Source organism: Oenanthe melanoleuca, chromosome 14, assembly GCF_029582105.1.
Source record: "Oenanthe melanoleuca isolate GR-GAL-2019-014 chromosome 14, OMel1.0, whole genome shotgun sequence".
Taxonomy (NCBI): domain Eukaryota; kingdom Metazoa; phylum Chordata; class Aves; order Passeriformes; family Muscicapidae; genus Oenanthe; species Oenanthe melanoleuca.
The window spans coordinates 8109801-8128001 of NC_079348.1; the positions used below are offsets into that span (position 1 = coordinate 8109801).

Genomic DNA, 18201 nt, shown 5'->3' on the forward strand with positions numbered 1-18201 from the left:
CAGCTCCAAAACCTGTTTTTTCCAGCAGCCAAGGATTGCTTTAGCTGGGAGGTTTAAGAGCCCAGCAAAAGCCCTGGATCATCTCTGCTGGAGGATAAGCAGTTTTCCCCGTGGATTTCTGCCCACAACAGATGCTGAATTGGGATTATTTTTTTATGTGTATATATTTAAGAATAAATGTCTTGAATTCATTCCAGTTAAGGGCTTTAAATTCAAGATTCTGCAGTGAAAGCAGCACAAGCCCACGTAGGACATGGCACAGGGCAGCACCCTCCCAGCCAAAGGGATCCTGCAGCAAAGCTTTGCCCTGTGTGGTTTATTTAGTGAGTAATTTGATTTCACTGCTGATCCCAGGGGATGCCCTGGAGGAGGAGGGACTCACCCTGCCAGGCTGTCCCCAGGGCATCCCCACGCTGGGACAGCACCCCCAGCACAGATTTGTTTGGTGCAATTCTCAGTGATTTCTCTGTGTTTTCACACTGCTGCAGGAGCTCTGACCCTGTACAAATGGAGCAGGGGGAAGATGGTTTTAAAAATAAACCCCAGCAGGTGATCCCAGATGGGTTTTGGTGATCCCAGATCCACTTTGGTGACCCCAGACACGTTCCCCTTGCCCTGCCACGCAGAGCCCTGTGTGTCCTCTAAGGTCACACCAGCTCGACCCTTTTGGGCTGCTTGAATCATTTCCTGTTTTCTCCAGTTTTTGGAGAACTTTGAGGCAGGCTGGAAATGTTTGCAGATAGGGTGAACTGCCTGCTCTGGGGCCATGGGAAAAGTGCAGCAGGGAGAGGATGGGGGTGCAGGGCTGCCCTGGGGTGTGCAGCAGGTACAGGAGGGTTTTGGGAGCCCCATTCTGGTTTGGGTTGTTCACTGATAATTTTTCCCTTTAAGAACCCATGTGGGATTGAGATGTCAACAGCACGAGCTGGTTTTTAATAAAAAACTCATTTGCTGAGGAAATCTCTAAAATTCAGGAGCAGTTTGCAGCAGTTCTGAGTGTGCTCTGATGTCTGTGATGGGCACTGCTGGGGGTGACCTTTCTGTGTGAGCAGCATTTGAGGAATTCAGTTGGAATTTTTCCTCCTGTGCCAGAGGAAAGACACAATCCTGAGTGATGGGCTCTGGGGAATTCTGCTTGAACAGGGAGATTGGATTTAGATGACCTTCAGTGGTTCTTTCCCACCTGAACCATTCTGCGTGCAAAGGTTGGTCATTTTGCATCCCTGTTTCTTACTGGATGCTGGGATTGAGCTGGTCAGGCTGGTGCTGAACCCTGACCCACCTCTGTCCCCCCTGGGCATTGCAGCCACCGCCAAAATTGCCCAGAGAAGCTGTGGCTGCCCCTGGATCCCTGGAAGTGTCCCAGGCCAGGTTGGATGGGTCTTGGAGCATCCTGGGACAGTGGAAGATGTCCCTGCCCATGGTAGAGGACTGGAACTAGGTGATCCTTAAGGTCCCTTCCACCACATCTGGAATTCTGTGCAAATTCCATCCCCCAGCACAGGGATCCCTGGTAGTGATCACTCTGTGTGCCCCCACTTTGTTCTCTGTAAAATCCCTCCTGGAGGGGATGAAGGGGTTGGGAGGTTTGGTGTTTCACAGTGTCTTTTGGCCAAGAGGGGAAGGAGGAGGAGGAAATTGCTGCCTGGATTTTTAATTTGGAGGCCAAGGCTGTAAGAGATTTCCCTGTGAATGTGATCCCAGACAGATCCAGCCTGTGGGCAGGCAGGGAGCCTGCTGAGGGAAGGTGGAAACTCATCCAGGGGAGATGTTTTCCTTAAACCATGGGTGGAAATGAACACCCTGAATCTCTGAGGTGCCTTTTGCAGGGATGTGCCATGAGCTGGAGCTGCCTGGTGGGAGCAGCATCCGAGGGAATTAACGGGACCTGGATAAAACCAGGGTTTGTTGCTCCCTGGCTGCCCCAAGGAGCCATAAAGCATTTTCCATGGCAGGAGGAGAAGCACTAAACTCCTCAGGTGCCCCTGTGCTGCTCATCCTGCCAAGCTCAGCCTTCCTGAGCTGCAGGGAGCTCTTGGAGCTCGGGGTTCATCATCCTGGTCCCTCCTCGCTGGGAAGGGATGGCAGCAGTGGGTGATGCTGGTGTCACTGAGACCAGGGGTGTGGCACTGCCTGAAATACCTGACTGAGGTTAATCCCAGGTCTGGGTGAGCCTGGGCAAAGCAAAACTGGGCTTTGGTTCCTCTCTGGCTGGGGCTGGGGCTCAGCTGTTGCTGGGGGGGTGGTCCAGCCTATGGGTGGATTCATCTGAACCACTCCTGGTGAAGGAAATGCATTTTTTTTGTTTTGTTTTCATTTTTCTGGAGTGGTTTTGGACAATTGGGTTTCGAAAATAGACTCAATGAGAGGAAGTGCATTTGTTAACCTGTCCCCACGCCGAGGGCAGGGGGGCAGACACGGCACTTTATTTATGGTCTCATCTGCCTGAGAGCCACCCCAGGGCTGTAAATTAACCCCCACCTTGTCTCCCCCACCGATCAGGATGTCAACGGACAGAAGGAGCTGTGCCCACGTCTGTGCCACCTGAAGAAAGGCCCCAGTGGCTACGGCTTCAACCTGCACAGCGAGAAGTCGCGGCCGGGGCAGTTCATCCGCTCGGTGGATCCCGACTCGCCCGCAGCCCGGGCGGGGCTGCGGCCCCAGGACCGCCTGGTGGAGGTAGAGCAGCAGGGCTGGCACCTGGGCAGCCTGGCACAGCCCCCACCCCACGGCCTGTCCCATCTGATCCCCCTGTGTTCCTCCAATCCCAGTCCTAAAGCTGCTCCGGCTTTGCGCTGCTTCCTCTCCTGCCGTTTGGGCATTTGTGAGCTCTGGCTGCAGTTGCAGGGTGGAAATTTGGGATTTTCCAGCCCCCCCAAGACTGAGTGCAGCCATTCCCCCCGCACTGAGCCATGTCCCCAAGGTGCTGTGCTGGCTCTGGCTGGCACCAGGAGGGTTGGGCAGGTGACTGTGGGCGTAAAGCCAGGTTGGTGCTGAGCTGATTTCCCCTGCCAAGGGAGTGCTTGGAAAAACAGGGAAGAGGCTTTGCAGAGATTTTAAGATACTTTTCCCCCAGTCTTTCATAATTTTGTATTCTTGGAAGCATCTTGCTGGTTACCAGGTGCGCTTTTTGTCCAAGATGGGGCCAAAAACTTTGGATGAGGCTGGGAATTGCCCTCTCTTTGTGTGCTGTGTTTTTTCCTGGAGAAGGGATAGGCAGGGAATGACCCAGCAGCCATCACCCCTTTCTCTGTGGGAGCACATGGAAACCCCCTGCTTGGGCTGTGTCCCAGTAGGTTGAACCCCAAAACCACCCCATGGGCACCGAGTGTGGCTCAGAGCAGGAATGGGATTTGCAGCCCTGGAAGAGTGTGAGCTGGGAAAACCCTGAGAGCAGAGCACTCTCCTGCTTTCCAGGCCTATAAATAATGATTCCCCAGGCAGTGGGAGCTGCTGCCTCTTCCCAGCAGCTGAAAGTTTAATGCTGGGAGCAGCGTGGGGCCGGGGCACGGGTGGCAGTGGCTGCCTGGTGTCACATCCAGGGGTCGTGTTATTTATTTATGGGCTTGGCCCAGGGCCTGGCACACACAAAGCAGCTTGGGGTGAGCTGGTGAGCTCAGAAACCTGATCCCCTCCCTGCCTGCTCTTTGGGGCTGGGATAAATATTTGATGCCCCCCAGCCCTGTGCCAGAGTGGGGGGAGAGCAGTGCTGGGCTCAGCCAGGGGTGAGCCCTGGGCATGGATTGGGGTGAGCTGGGGTGGCAGGACAGGGATGGAGCAGGGCTGTGAGCTGGCAGCACCTGGAATGAGGGGCAGAGCCTGCAAGGGGTTTCTTTCCATGCCAGCTGTGCCCTGAGGAGAAGGGGGAGCCTGGTTCCCTGCAGGGATCCCAGAATTTGGGGCTCAGGCTCTGCAGTGTCCGTGTCCCTTTGGATGAGGACGAGCACTGGGTCGTGCCCAGGCTGTGGGGTCATTCTGGGGGGACAAAGGGTGATTCATTCCCACCCAACAATGTCCTGAGTCACCATTGTCCCTCTCTGCAGGGAACAATTGGGAGCAGGATCACATTCCCTGTAGGTCCTGGCTCCCAGGCAGGGGAGGGAGAGATGAATCCATGCACCAGGCACAGGGACTTGCCCATCAGGGCACCAAAATCCACGGTTCTCCATCCCAGAGGGACGAAGGGTGGCACTGGATCCACCCAGCCCCACTGTCTGTGCCCACTGTGGGATTCCTGGGCACATCCAAGGGGAAAGCTGGGTTTGACAGCACCACAGAGGGCAGGCAGGGTTTCCTATGGATGTCTTTGGGATGCAGACAGGTGGGAGGATTTAGGAGCCCATGGCTGGCTGAAGAGGGGGAAGGAAAAAGCCTGTAGCCTTCCTATCATCCCAACAGGAACAAAAAAAGGGAAATCCCTGCCTTTAGGGAGGGAAGGAGGGGGGCGTGGGAGGCAGGAGTGGGTTGTGAGTGCGCGGCTCTGCAGGTGAACGGGATCAACGTGGAGGGGCTGCGGCACTCGGAGGTGGTGTCCCACATCAAATCCAGGGACAGCGAGGCCAGGCTGCTGGTGGTGGACCCCGAGACAGACGAGTACTTCAAGAAGCTGGGGGTGACCCCCACGGAGGAGCACAGCAAAGGTGAGACCTTCCCGTGCCAGGGTGACTCACGGGTGGGATCTCACAGTCACATTTCCCTCCTGTCTCATCCCTCAGTAGTTTCCTGAGCACCACCCAGCTATTTATAAACAGTGAGAATACACCCTCACCCAGCCAAAAAAACACACGGTTGCCTTCACACGGTGAATAATTAACTCTGGAACTCGCTGCCGCCGGGGCACTGAGGCGTGGTGGGATTTTTGGGGGAGCCTTCAAAGCCAGGCTGAGCAGGGCTTGGAGCAGCCTGTTCTGATAGAAAGTGGGACTGGATGAGCTTTGAGAGTTACTCCACGATTCTCTGATTCCCTGATTGCTCTTTGCTCCACTGGAGGAGCCTGTGGGCACCTGCAGAGTCCCTGTGCCGAGGGAAGGGCTCCACGCTGGCTGATCACAGCAGGGCCAGTGCAGGAAATGTTTTGTTGGTTTTTTTTTTTTTCTGCTGAAACCTGGCAGGGAAAGCTGCTCATCCACTCCCCAACCTGCCCCACTGCAGCTCCCAGCCTGGCCTGTCCCCAGCTCAATGGGCAGCTCTGTTTCCCAGCACAGCTGTTCCTTATCTGATTCCCAGGATGCTCAATGGGCAGATTTGTCCCCAGAAATGGGTCAGACAATGCTGGGGAGCCACAGGGTGTCAGATGCTCCGAGGAGGAGCCAGCTTTGTGCTGGCACTGCCATAAAGGAGCCCTTGTTCTGGGAGGGGACAGAGCCCTGGGCAGGGTGGCTGGGTGCTCCAGGCCCTGCATCCACCAGGGAGCAGGAGTTGGGTCTGCCTGGCACCTGCCTTGGTGCCAAAGGGCTCTGGTAAATTCTGCTCTTTGCAGGGTAAGAGATAATAACAACAGCAATAATAATCATAATCATAATCATAATCATAATCATAATCATAATCATAAATAAACTGCTTTGACCTCAGACTGACACTTTCCAAGCCTTGCAGCTCATCCTGAGCACCTCAACCTTTAAGCCAATGAGTGGCTTTTTGATTAAGTATTTCTAGATATGGCTAATTTGTTTTTGAAGTCCAGAAAAGTCCCACTTTTCTATTCCTTGTCATCTTGTTTTTAATTTAATTTGAAATTTAGCTGCTTGTGATACCAGAGACATAAACATCACTTCTGTGTGAGCCCATTGCTCAGAGCTTATCCTGCTCTGAACAAGAATCCAACATTCACAATAAAATATTTAAGGATCCCAAAGCCACACGGGGGTTTTTGCACCAGCACACTCTCAAAATCACAATTCAGGTTTATTTTTCTGCTTTGCCCCAGAAATCCCTGCAGTCTGCAGTGATGCAGCCCCCAGTCAGTCCCTAGGGAAAGCATCCATGCTTGACATAATTCAGTTATTAATCCTGTCCCAATTAACACATCTGTTAGTCTGGGGCAGTGAGACATGGTAATGCCTGGGGCAATGACTTGATCGTGGTGACTGGCAGCTTAAATGCATAAAATTTGCCATTGTGTGGGCTATTGTTAATCATTGGAAGTGAGCAAAAAAAAAAAAATTCCAGAGTGCCTGGAGAGAGGGTTCTGTGCCAGACACTGTTGTGACAACACCATGATAAGATTTTTGAGTTGACTTTTAAAATTTTTGATTAAAGAACTTCTGAGAACAAACTAATGGTCAAGAAAAAAAAAAAAAAAAAAGAAAGGAGTATGCTGCAGATAGTGCCTGTAGAAGGAGATTATGTGGTTCTTTTCCTGGCAAGTGTTTTCCTCTGATCAAAAGGGTGAAATGGAGTGAATTTGGGGGGTTTGGCAAGGATGTGGTGCTAGAAGGGCACAGAGAGAGGGGAAAGGCTGAAGGGACAGGATGGGCTGGTGGGGTAGGGAGGGGTGGGCTGGCAGGTGCTGGGGGATGCTCTGCAGGGCAGCAATCCCAGCTGAGGGCTCTCACTGTGCTCTCTGGCTTTATTCTGTGCAGGTGTGGTGCCCCAGCCCATGACAAACGGATCTGCACAGACTCAGGTGAGTCCTCACCTGCCCCTGGTGACAGTGATGCCTGGGAAGGCTGAGCTGGAGCAGAGCAAAAGGGATAAAATAGGAATTTATTGAAAGGATTCACCTGGGGCAGTGCAAGAGCTCAGCTGGGGCTACACCCAAATCAAAACCAGGATGGATCCCAGTCATGAGTTTTACACTTTTATCAGTTTTGGTTCATCTGCATTTTGGGGTCAATTATCCAACCACAGCCCCAGGCTATGTAGTCTCAGCCCCCTGGTTTGCCCCCTTCCCTTTGCCATTGTTTCTGCTTTTTGGGTACCAGTTATCCTTGATTCTCTAGCTAGAAAGGAATTGTTTTGTCCAACTACCCTTTGAAGAGAACTTACTAACACCTAACATGAAATTTCAGAGTTACACACTAAGCAGCAGAGATTCTGAGGAATATAAAAGCTAAAACCCAAGGCATCAATAGCCCAGAGCAGCAGCCTGGAGGGATGTGTTGGAGTGAGCAGGAGGGATCAGGGTCCTTCCCTGGCTCCCACCTGTGCCAGGTGAGCCTGGATGCCCAAATCCCCAAGGCTCATTTAGCTCAGCTTTACTGCTGCTGTCTGTTTTAATTATTCCCTACTAGAGCTTTAATTTAGAGGTTGAAAAAGGCCAATTTCAGCCTCATTTAATCCCAGGGAGAGAGGAGGAGGTGGCAGTGTCCCAGTCCTGCTGGGAGCTCCTGTGTGTGCAGGGTCCCCTGGGCAGGACCACCACCCCAGGCTCCATTCCACCCCTGGAGCAGCCCAGCATTGCTGTACCTGGGGATTTACTGTGCTTAACTCTGTCTGGCACAAACCACACTGACATTTTCCTTTTCTCCAGCTGAATGGAGGATCCACATCTTCATCTCACAGCGACCTGCAGAGTCCTGGGAAGGAATCTGAGGTAAAAACCCCAAACACTCCCTGTCCCTTTTACACAGGGCTTTGCATTGATGAGTTTTCAATTTATCTCCCAGGCTTGGGTTCATTTGTGCCCACCCAGCAACCAAAATCCAGGCTTTTCTCTCATCTCTTGCACTGTGGGTGTTCACTGGCCCCTTTTAGGGCAGTGATTCCTGCTTGCATAATTTGGGAGGTGAAGGGATGTCTGCAGGATTTGGGATCTGAGGTGTGATTTCACTGATGAGCTACAGCAAGGCTGGGGATCCATGAGGAGCAGAACTGTGAGGCTCAAGTGCTGCTTGCAGTACCAGGGCAGGCTACAATTTTTAAAAAGCCAATTTTATTTTTAGTTTGGAGCATTTATCATAGAGTTTAAAGGAGGGGAGTTGTTTCTGGTTGCAGGCTGGGCTGAAGGGGTTTTTGTAGTGTGGCTCAGCACTGGAAAGGGACAAAACTTGTTGGGCAAGGTGAAGTGGCAACCAAAAGTCAACACAAGGCATAGATTGGCATTTTCAGGCATTAATGACTAAGCAGGTTGTTTCCTCTTTTAAAAATAAGAGGTGAGGATTTGTATTAAGAAGTAGGGGATTTGCAAAGTGCCCAACAATTTACCTTTAGCACAAGGTTGTGCTATGCATGGAGCAGGTGCTCTGTGGGGTCTCTGCTGTGCTGTCCCCTGCCCCAGGACATTTGGGAATGGGAATGTGACAGCACTAAATTACAGCAGTTGTGGGTCGTGGGTGAGCCTGGAGCTGCTGGCTGTAGGCATTCTGTGTGTTCTGGAGCTCTGTTCTGTTCATGTTACAAAGCATTATATTCCTTTCTCTGCTGTGCATCTTATTACATTGCAACCAATCAACACCTTTACTATTACCTATAGCCTCTCCTAACTGCTATCATTACCATATTCATGTTACTATTTTCCAATCACAAACAGTTTGTATGTTACAGTTTAAACTAGAAATTGTTTTTCAGTTTTCTTGCAGTGGAAAATTCTGAGATCTTTTCTCTACTTGCAACATGGCATTTTTGTTTGTCTGTGAAAATCTTTTTGTTTGGTAAAACATCTTTTATTTGAGGTGGATTTATCCTTTGCTCTAAGTCATAAAAGCCTCTTCCAACTCACCTGCTCTTTGCCTTCTTGGTTACCCAGTAAAACTGGCTCAGCAATTCTTTTCTTCTACATCAAAACTCGCTTTCATTTCTATTCCTTCTTCAGCCTCTACATTCAAAGATCTTTCTGTTACACATATTTGCTGTCAAATCCTGATCCTTCCCAGCAGTCCTGGAGGGTTTTCCAAGCTCAGGGGCATGGGAGGGGCGGTGGGGTTGCACTGCAGCACTGACAGCTCTGTCCCCGCCACGCAGGACGGAGACCCGGACAAGAAGGACCCGTTTGAGGAGAGTGGGCTGAGCCTGAGCCCCACAGCTGCCGAGGCCAAGGAGAAGGTGAGGGCCAAGCGTGTGAAGAAGCGAGCGCCGCAGATGGACTGGAACAAGAAACGGGAGATTTTCAGCAACTTCTGAGCCCCGCTGGAGCCGCGCCCGCTCCCCGCCCAGCCCGGACCTTCCGGAGGTGCCTACGCCCCGTCCTCGGTGCCCACGGGAGATGCTTTGTGCTCTGCTCTTCACTGGTTGCTTTTACAAGGCGTATTTTAAAGTCCTTTTTATTTTTATTTTTTATTATTATTGTTATTATTATTATTGTTACTCACCAGCGATTCTCATAAGACAAATGTGACCAAAGCTCTTTTTCTTGCTTGCTCTTGAGCCTGGCTCTGGCTGCCCACCGTCCCCTGTTCCTATGAGAAAGGACTGGAAGAATTTTAACTCTTGTTTCTTACTTGCATCATTTAGGCATCTGTTACTTTTTTTTTTTTTTTTTTTTTACACTTTTTATGTGGGGTGTTTTGGCTTTGTGGGTGTCCCAGACTGAGCCCTGTGGGATGCTCTGTGCCCCTGTGGAAACATCTCATGGCTCGTGGTGGGGGGTGCCAGGGACCCCCTCCCCAGCTCCCCATATCCAGCATCAGCTGCTCCCACCATGGGAAAATGGACTGTGGCTGGAAATTGTTCGTTGGCTTTGCTATTGAAGCAAAAACGTTTGTTTTGTTGGTTTGTTTTTGTTGGTCTTTTTTTTTTTTTTAAGTGAAGTTCCATGTGTTTCCAGTTATTTAGGAACCTCCCCCCCATCAGCAGCTCCTGCCCCAGGCAGTAAAAGCTCATTTTTCACCCCAACAGCTCTGCAGAGGGGAGAGGGTGGGGTTTAAAAGCAAAGCCCAAACGCAAAGGGCACAGCTCTCCCCACCTGCAGTGTGGATGTGGCAGGGGAAGGAGGCAGCAGAGCCAGTCCTGCCCCAAGGAGCACGAAGAGGAGAACCACGAGATGCTACAGAAACCCTTTGGCCAGACGTAGCAGCGGGGATGACCCAACATCTGCTTCCAGGAGGAGCACAGGGATGCAGCTGTGACTGAGGCTCGGTGCTGGGCAGTGGGGCTGGGGCTTGGTGTCCCCAGCCTGGGAGTGTCACTATTGGAAGAACATCCTCCAAAAGGGGCTGGAGATGGAGCAGGCACTGCTGTGATGGCGTGAGCAGCACCTTTGGCTTCCTGTGGCCTCCTCCAAAGCCCCACTCTCAGCATTCAGAGTGTATCTTTAAAGCATTACAGATTAAGTCCATTTAAGCTCTTTATTGCTGCCTTTGGCTGTGTGAGTGAGGGAGGCTCAGCTGAGCTGCAGAGCTGAGTTCCCAGGGCAGGGCTGGGGCTGTCCCACTCCCTGCCAGGCTCCAGCAGCAATCCCAGCCCTGCTGTGGGAAGGGACTGGGAATACAAAGCCACTTTTCCCAGCTGAAAAGGCAAAGGGCAGCGCTCAGCTGGCCGTGGATGAGGTGTGAACACAGAGCTGTGGCTGTGCCCTGCCTCACTCCAGCCCTCCTGGGATAAAACCCTTGGGTGGTCAGTGTGCTTGGGATGTGGGAACGGCTCTGCACGGATTTCCTAAGGAATTTCCAAATTCTGGAGCTAAAAGGTGCCTTATCCCATTCTCTGCTCTCCTCAGCAGCAGGCTGGGGCTCAGCACAAGGTGTTTGGCTTCCCTGGGGAGAAGCTGCTGCCTGTGGCCTTATGCTGCTGGCAGGAGAGTGTGGAGAGCCTCAGGGGTGTGGAGATGAGTTCTCTTTAGGAAAGTTATCTTTTAGGATTGTTGATGGGCTGAACAGGTTGAAAATAATGATTTTGGAGAGGAATTGGTGCAGGTGTTTGGAGTGATGGGGGATGTGGAGAGGCTGCCTGCCCTCGGGGCTCTGCCATTAACAAAGACACCTCTTCCCCATCGCACTTCGAATTACCTGGTCTCTTTTTGGCCCCCAAAATACTGTCTTCTCTCTCTGGGTAGTGTTTGGAAGGATTCCTTCTTTTCCATGGTGTGCACGTTGCTTCCTGTGCCCGGCAGTGCCCAGGCTGCACAGGGCAGAGCATTTCCAGGACACTGATGGAGGTCAGAGAACACAGACCTGGTGTAAACACCCCATTTCTCATCTAGCACTGCTGCAGTTGAAGGGGGGAGAAAAAACAAAAACAAAACCTTGTGTAGTTTTGAATGTAGATCAAAAGAAATCAGGTGTGCAAATCCGTGTTGGGAAGATTGAAAATCTTAATCAATCTTAATCTCTTAGTCGGTGGAAACTGCTCCTGGTTGAAGCATTACTGCATTCCTGACATCTTGTAGCTCAGAAGTAATTATTCAGTTCCTGTACATTTAACTTGGAAAAGAAAAATCAATAAAGTCTAAGGCTGTCAGCAGCATTGCAAACCCACCATGTACACGGTAATGTCAGTAATAAACTTGGTTTGCCATGTACCCAGCACTTATCTGCTCCTTCCTCAGCTGCTCAGGGAGGGAGCCCGGAGCGGAATCGCAGCCCTTTAGCACATTGTAAACTTTGCTTCCTCCCTGGCCTCTTTAAAGAGGAGCTGGAATTACGCCTTTGAAGCTCCACAATGAAGTCGGCACTGCCCTTTCTTTGAAGAACAAAACGCAGGGGTGGTGGTGTCCCTGTGTCAGCTCCTGGGGACACAGCCTGGCTCCCGTGGCTGCTGGAACCCCTGTGGCACACACAGAGTGGCCCTGCTGTGCATCACCCCCTGTCCTGCTGCCAGGACACAGAGGTCACTCATTCCCTCTGCTCCTGGCTTGGGAAGGCTTCAGCTGCACCTCAGAATCCCAGGATCACCAAGGTTGGAAAAGATCTCCAGGATCACTGAGTTCAACCTGTGCCCCTTCCCCACCTTGTCCCCAGCCCAGAGCACTGAGTGCCATGCCCAGGCTTTCCATGGGTCCACCACCTTCCTGGGCAGCCCCGTCCCCTGCTGAACAACCTTTTCCATGCAGAAATTCCTCCTGCTGCCCACCCTGGATGTCCCCTGGCACAGCTCTTGTCCTGCTGGCAGCACACCTGGTTGTGTGGCAGGGCAGGGCTGGTTGCCATGGTTCAGCCTTGCTTGAGGTCACCCACGTCCTCCTCCCCTCAGCCAATGTCACACAAATGCCAGCAAACCTCGTGGGTGCAAAAAAACCCTCACCACCTTTATTAAATGAGTATTTACAAGCAGCAGCACGTCCCTGAGGACAAAGCTTTTCTCTCCAGTGACTCAGTGTGGCACAGCTGGGCTGTGCTCAGCCATTCACCCAGCTGGAGCCTTCAGCTCTGGCCCAGCAGGATTGCTGCCTCTCAAAGCCCCTTTTTCCTCTGGAGAGCTGAGCCCTTGCCAGTGGCTGTTTTCTGGAGCTGGTGCAGCAGGCTCCTGTCCCCTGCAGTCACACTGCCTGCCCTGTGCCAGGCCCAGCTTTAGCAGGGCTCAGCCCAAGCAGCTTTGTGGTTTTCCAGAGGCTGGATGATCCCTCAGAGTTTCTTGGCAGCTGGGCAAATGTCTTGGTTGAGGCACTGGCTGCAGCGAGGGTTCACAGGCAGGCAGGTCTGCTGCCCAAAGCCCACCAGGAGCCAGTTTATCTCCTTCCAGAGGTCCCTGGTGAGAGGAGAAACAGCAGTGTTGCCATGCAGCTGCTTGGAAGGAGTGAGGAACAACCTGTGCTGTTAATGGGATCCCTTTCCCCTTCTGCCTGTTCCTCCTGGCTTTCCCTGGAGGTGAGTCCCAGCCCTTCCTGCTCCCTGCTAGGAACAGCCCTCCCAAGCTTTCCTGGTCCTGCTGAGCTGGGGGAGCAGTGCCTGTGCTCAGACACGTGCCAGGTGTAGAGATGTGCCTGTGTACGTGCCAGCTGCTGTTTGATACTGAAAATGAATCACCAGTGAGGGCCAGGATCCAGCCCTGGGCTGATGCTGCTGTGGCCACTGGGCTCAGCAAGGCCCTGTGTGGAAAAGCATCTGTTTTGGATCATGGTAAACTTGGTAAGGCAAAAATCAGGGATCAAGAGCTCCACTGGTGGTGACTGATCCATCTGACAGCAACAGAAACACCAGCCAGGTGAGATGCTGCTGCTGTAGCTCTGGCAGAGGGGAAACACCTGCAGCTACTGCAACCCTGGAAAGAGGGAGGAGCCAAACTGCAGTCCCTGAAACTGCCCCAAGCAGGACTTTGTGCAGACATGGTTCCTGCAGCAAGCAGGGGCTCAGGGCTCACCTGGGCAGCCACTCCTCCAGTGCCACCCGAGTCTCCTCGGGGTACTTGGTCTCCTTCTTCACCCACTTGAGCCTGTTTGAGATCCTGTGCACGTGGGTGTCCACAGCTGGGGAGGGAGAGCCCAGAGTTTAGGTGGGGCAGGCACACCTGAGCGGAGAGAGCAGAGCCAAAGCTGCCTGTGACAGCCACCAGGCCCAGGGCAGGGGAGCAGCAGGGTGGAACGGGAGTGGAGGCTCACTCCAAACACAAACATTTTCTTCCCAGGCCCGGAGCCAAAAGCATTTGGGTGGGTGTCTCTCCCCAGGTTCACACAGCCCAGCCAGCCTCCCTCCCAAGGCTCCCCTGCTCTGTGGAACAGGCACAGAGCCTGGCCCTGCTCCCTCTGCACATTCTCATCCTCCTGGAGTTTCAGCTGAAGTTACGCAAATCGTGATCTCTGCCCCTTCCTCTGCCCGCATGGAAAACACATTTCATAATACCCACCAGCAGAGAGGGCTTGGGAGGCTTAGAGCAGTGTTTATAATGTGCTTTGAGCTCAAAAGCTCTGAATGCAAAGTGTATTATTGTTAGATCAGCAGTGATAAACCTGTCTCTGGGGCTAATTGGGCAAAACCCAGGAAATTGCTGTAAACAGGAAGACTAAGCCTTGCCTCCCAAATCAAAACCGAGCACACAATTCTTTGGAAAACACTTGGCTGGTTTGGCTGCCTCTGGACTTCCCTCCCCCATAGAAGGAGAACAACAGAGCCCAAGGGCTGCTGGATGCAGGGCAGGGGCCACGGCCTGTCCAGCTGATGGTCACCAGAGGGGCTGCAGGATCCAGCTCCCGCCCACTCGCTCATCCTGCCTTTCCCAGGCTCTTCCATCAAGCAGCACATTCTTTTGGAATGCTAATCTGTCCCCAGGGGCCCTGCAGGTGATGGTCCAGCCCCATCTGACACCAGCTCCCCAGGGCAGTGACTTCCCTTGGGAATTTCTGCTATCTGCTAAATCTGGGGAGAAACAGCAGCTGCCTAAATCCTCCACCTCACTGAGTGAGTGGCTGAGGGTCACATCGTTCCCCCACCAAAACACTCTGCAGAGGACTGAACCAAAGGGATGTCACCAGGCTCCTGGGGGCTGGGGCTGCAGTGCTTCCCCTCTGCCTGGGGAATGGATTGGGATTTAGGAGAGGGATGGGAAAAGCAGGGTCCAAGTTACCTATGCCAGCCACGCTATCCCAGGCAATGTGCATGGCCAAATGGGCCATTTTGGGCCCAACTCCTGGCAGCTGCACCAGCTCCTCCACAGTGCTCGGGATGTCACCCCCGTACTTCTGCTTCAGGATGGCTGTGGTCTGCTTGATGTACTTCACCTTGTTCTGGAAGACACACAATCCAAGCTGCCCTCCACCACAGGGAAAACAGACATAGCCCAGAAAACCAAGCATTCCTGAGTGTGTGTTACAGGTGAGGCCACACATGGCAGCTGTGCAGGACTCAGAGCCTTGACTTCTAGTTGAAATCAAAATGCTGGGAGCTCCAACCTCCCTGCACACTCCAGGCCCTGCAGCCGAGAACCCCACCTTGCTGGCAAAACAAAGTGCCAAAATTGGTGTAAAATCCACCTTTTAGCCTGACTCCAGGGGAGAGCTGGCCACAAGAAGGGCACAGGGGTTTCCTGTGTGGTGATCCCACACTCACCCTCCAGAAGCCCACGGGATAAATGATCTGTGCCAGGGTGTCCTCATCCATCTGCAGCACGCTGTCCACGGTGAGGCCGCGCCGGCGCAGGCGCAGCATGGCAGCGCTCGTCACCTGGTCCTTGGTCTGGCTGGACAGCATCAGGGCCAGCAGCACCTGGTAGCGCATCACCTGGGGACAAAGGGACACTCAGGCACCCTGGGAGGATCTGGAGGATCCAGCACTTCCCTCAATGCAGGGTGTGCTCCCACCCTTCAGCCCTATCAGCCTCCAAGAGACTGGAAGGCTGCAACAGGAATAATCCATAAACTTAAATCCACCACACAATGAAGGGAGAAAAGAAACCCCTTCAAGCTCAGCTGTCAGTACCTGTGGGAGGGCAGGGGTCTCACAGACACATCTCTGTCTGCTAGGATCTACTCCAAAGATGCCACAAAGGGCTGGACAAAGCTTTTCCTGAGGATGGCATTCTCAGGAGACCCATAGGATGCACAAGGACAAATGCCCAATGATTTTTCATTTATCTTCTATTCTAAGCAGCTTTTTAAAACACCAAAATGATTTTTCATGCAACTTCTGTTCTAAGCTGCCTTCAAAAATCCCAACCCTTTCCCACTAGGTTACAGTAGGAACTGGGTGTCTGGCTCCAGTGAGCTCCTCAGGGAACCAAATCTGAAGAACTGGGATGACAGAGACTGGGAGAGGAAGGACAAATCCCAGGAATTCCTCTGCTGCTGCCACGAAGGGTTTATCCAGGCCATCACCTCCTATTTCCCAATTCTTTCTCCCCAGATGTGATTCTGCCACACCAGAGTGAGGAGGATGATGCAACTAACCCAAAATGACCCAGGATAACATGAGACACAATCCTCCCTCCAGCTCAACTACAAAGTTTACAAAACCACAGGTGCACCAGGAAAAATCCCTGAGTGCGTGGAAGCAGGAAAATCTCAGGGTACAAAGGAATAGTGTGAGGAGCTGAGGGTTGCAACATCCACTTTTTCTTGGAAGCAAGAGCCCCTTTTCCCCAGGGAAGAGAAGCTATTTCCGAGTGGTGCACCACGGTGCCTCAGCTGCCAGCCCACGTGGCTGAGAGCGTGTGACAGCTCTGGGGCTGGGGTCAGAGCTCATCTTCTCCCCAGGGATCCCAGCCCAGGGCAGGATGCCAACAGCAAGGACAGCATTCCATGCGCCAAGACTGTCCAACTGTGTCCTCCTGACCCCTCCCTCAGAGCCCAGCAGGTCCTGCTGCTCCTCTCCCCACATTCCCAATCCAGAGCTGCTCCAAGTCCATGGGGTTGGATTAGCTGGTCTCCAAAGTCACCCTAACAATTCTGAGATTCTATGATCCCCATATTCCCACTCCACTGCTCCTCCAAGCCTGCCCATGAGTGCTTCCCATGTTCCTCTGCATTCCACAGCCACTTTGCTGGATACTTCCCTTGGACTCCTACAGAGATTTTTAAGGAAAAAAGGATCATGGCTTCATGCCCTGGCAGCACCTTCCTCCATAAGGCAGCACTGCCCCTCAAATTCATCACATCCTCTGGGACCAATCCCAGCCCAGAGCCATGATCCAGTTTCTGTCCTGGAAACATTCCAAGTGGGACAGACCCAGGGGCAGCAGGAGGATGAGGGAAGCTGTTTTCTTGCGCCTGCTGGAGCTGGTAGCAGGATGATGTTACCTGTGGATGCTGTTATGTGTGGAAATGCTGTTACCTGCGGATGCTATTACCCGTGAATGCTGCTCCCTGTGGATGCTGTTACCTGTGGAGGTGCACTGCTGTCATAGCACTTGTGCACTCCCATCTCATCCACGGGAGCATCCCTGCTGCTCCTCATCTCCCGGATGCGCTCCAGCTGCTCCCGCCAGTCCCGTGGCTCCCAGGGCGCCCTCGGGGGCTCGGCCCCATCCCCCTCATAGGCAATGGCAAGGCTCTTCCTCTTCCTGCTCTGCCTCGGGATGCTGGGTGTGCCCTGGATCTGGCTCCCTGCATAGGATGGCAGAGATTCCAGCATTGAGGAAAGATGCCTCCACCCCATACAGAGCTCAGTGACAGCCCCACCAAGCACCCAGGGGACCCTGACCAGGGTGAGTTCCCTCCCCTGAGTCCCAACCCAAATACTGCACACGCCCTAGTCCCAAGCAGAGCCAGCATAGGGCGAGGGAGGGAGGGAGGACCTGGGAGACAAGTGGCAACAGGTGACAACAGTGGGGTCATATGTCACACCATGGGGACACGTGTCCCAAACACAGGTGAGGCTACGCCTAGCCCAGGGGAGGATGTGACAAGGACACCCAGCCCCTGACCACAGCGAGGCCAGGCCCTTGGTGCAGCCCCAGCTGCTCCCTGTGCCCAGCACAGCCCCAATTCCCCCCTTCCCAGAATCAGCAATTTCCCCTCTCCCCCACACCCCGTGTCCCCATCCCCTCTTCCCACGCCCCCAGGAAGCCACGATCCATCTCTCATACTCTCGATCCTGTCCGTACCCTCATCCCTTTCCCCATTCCCTGTCTGTACTCCATTCTCTTTACCATACCCCCATCAGCTATCTTTACCCCATTCCCTTTACCATACCCCCATCCTCTGTCTGTACCTCCATTCCCTGTCCATATCCCTGACTGTACCCCGATCCGCTATCCCATACCCGCATCCCCGTCTGTACCCTGATCTCCTATCCCGTACCCCCATCCCCTTTCCCATACCCCATCCCTATCCATACCTCCTTTCCCATACCCCCATCCCTATCCCGTACCCCATTCCCTGTCTGTACCCCCTATCCCGTACCCCATCCTTGTCTGTACCATCTCCATACCCCATCTCCTTTCCCGCACTCCATTCCATGTCCATATTCTCCACCCCTATCCCGTACCCCATCCCTGTCCGTACCCCGATCCCCCATCCTGTATCCCCATCCCCATTCCGTACCCCATCCCTGTTCCGTACCCCCATCCCTGTCCGTACCCTCATCCCCATCCCAGTCCGTACCCCCATTCCCTTTCCCGTACCCCCATCCCGATCCCCACCCCAGTCCGTACCCCCATTCCCTTTCCCGTACCCCCATCCCGATCCCCACCCCAGTCCGTACCCCCATTCCCTTTCCCGTACCCCCATCCCGATCCCCACCCCAGTCCGTACCCCCATTCCCTTTCCCGTACCCCCATCCCGATCCCCACCCCAGTCCGTACCCCCGCCGCCCCGGGCCGAGCGCAGCCGCCTCAGGGCCGCGCAGGCCGCGGGCCGGGGCCGGGCCGCGCTCATGGCGGCCCCGGGAACTACCGGGAAAACTACCGGGAACTACCGGGCCCGGCGGGACGCGGGGCAGCCGGAACGGGCGGGGCTTG

At 53.5% G+C, this 18201-nt stretch overlaps 2 protein-coding genes across 3 annotated transcripts in view; one reads left to right on the forward strand and one right to left on the reverse strand.

Moving 5' to 3' along the window:
- NHERF2 (NHERF family PDZ scaffold protein 2) overlaps window positions 1-11395 on the forward strand; it is a 31219-nt gene extending 19824 nt beyond the window's left edge. Inside the window, exons 3-7 of the mRNA XM_056503177.1 lie at window positions 2503-2679; window positions 4487-4640; window positions 6582-6625; window positions 7472-7534; window positions 8902-11395. Of these exons, the coding sequence (XP_056359152.1) occupies window positions 2503-2679; window positions 4487-4640; window positions 6582-6625; window positions 7472-7534; window positions 8902-9060 (597 nt within the window). The 3' untranslated portion in view covers window positions 9061-11395. The remainder of the gene's footprint in view (window positions 1-2502; window positions 2680-4486; window positions 4641-6581; window positions 6626-7471; window positions 7535-8901) is intronic.
- Window positions 11396-12100: 705 nt separating this feature from the next.
- On the reverse strand, window positions 12101-18188 carry NTHL1 (nth like DNA glycosylase 1). 2 transcript variants are annotated; one of them, XM_056503851.1, is made up of 6 exons: window positions 18046-18188; window positions 16623-16846; window positions 14856-15026; window positions 14374-14533; window positions 13174-13279; window positions 12101-12561 (listed from the first exon to the last, which is right to left on the reverse strand). In XM_056503851.1, exons 1-6 carry the CDS (start codon window positions 18116-18118, stop codon window positions 12438-12440), a joined length of 858 nt encoding a protein of 285 aa, XP_056359826.1. In that variant the 5' UTR covers window positions 18119-18188; the 3' UTR covers window positions 12101-12437. The 2 variants fall into 2 exon arrangements, 1 of the variants encoding a protein (XP_056359826.1); XR_008841651.1 differs by having other exon boundaries at window positions 12476-12561; window positions 13174-13320.
- Window positions 18189-18201: the final 13 nt, after the last annotated feature.

Coding starts and splice junctions, on each gene's coding strand:
- NTHL1 (XM_056503851.1), bottom strand. CDS start 18,118: ATGAGCGCGGCCCGGCCCCGGCCCGCGGCCTGCGCGGCCCTGAGGCGG. Junction 16,847..18,045: donor CTCGGCCCGGGGCGGCGGGG/GTACGGACTGGG, acceptor CATCCTATGCAG/GGAGCCAGATCCAGGGCACA. Junction 12,562..13,173: donor CTGGAGGAGTGGCTGCCCAG/GTGAGCCCTGAG, acceptor TCCTCTCACCAG/GGACCTCTGGAAGGAGATAA.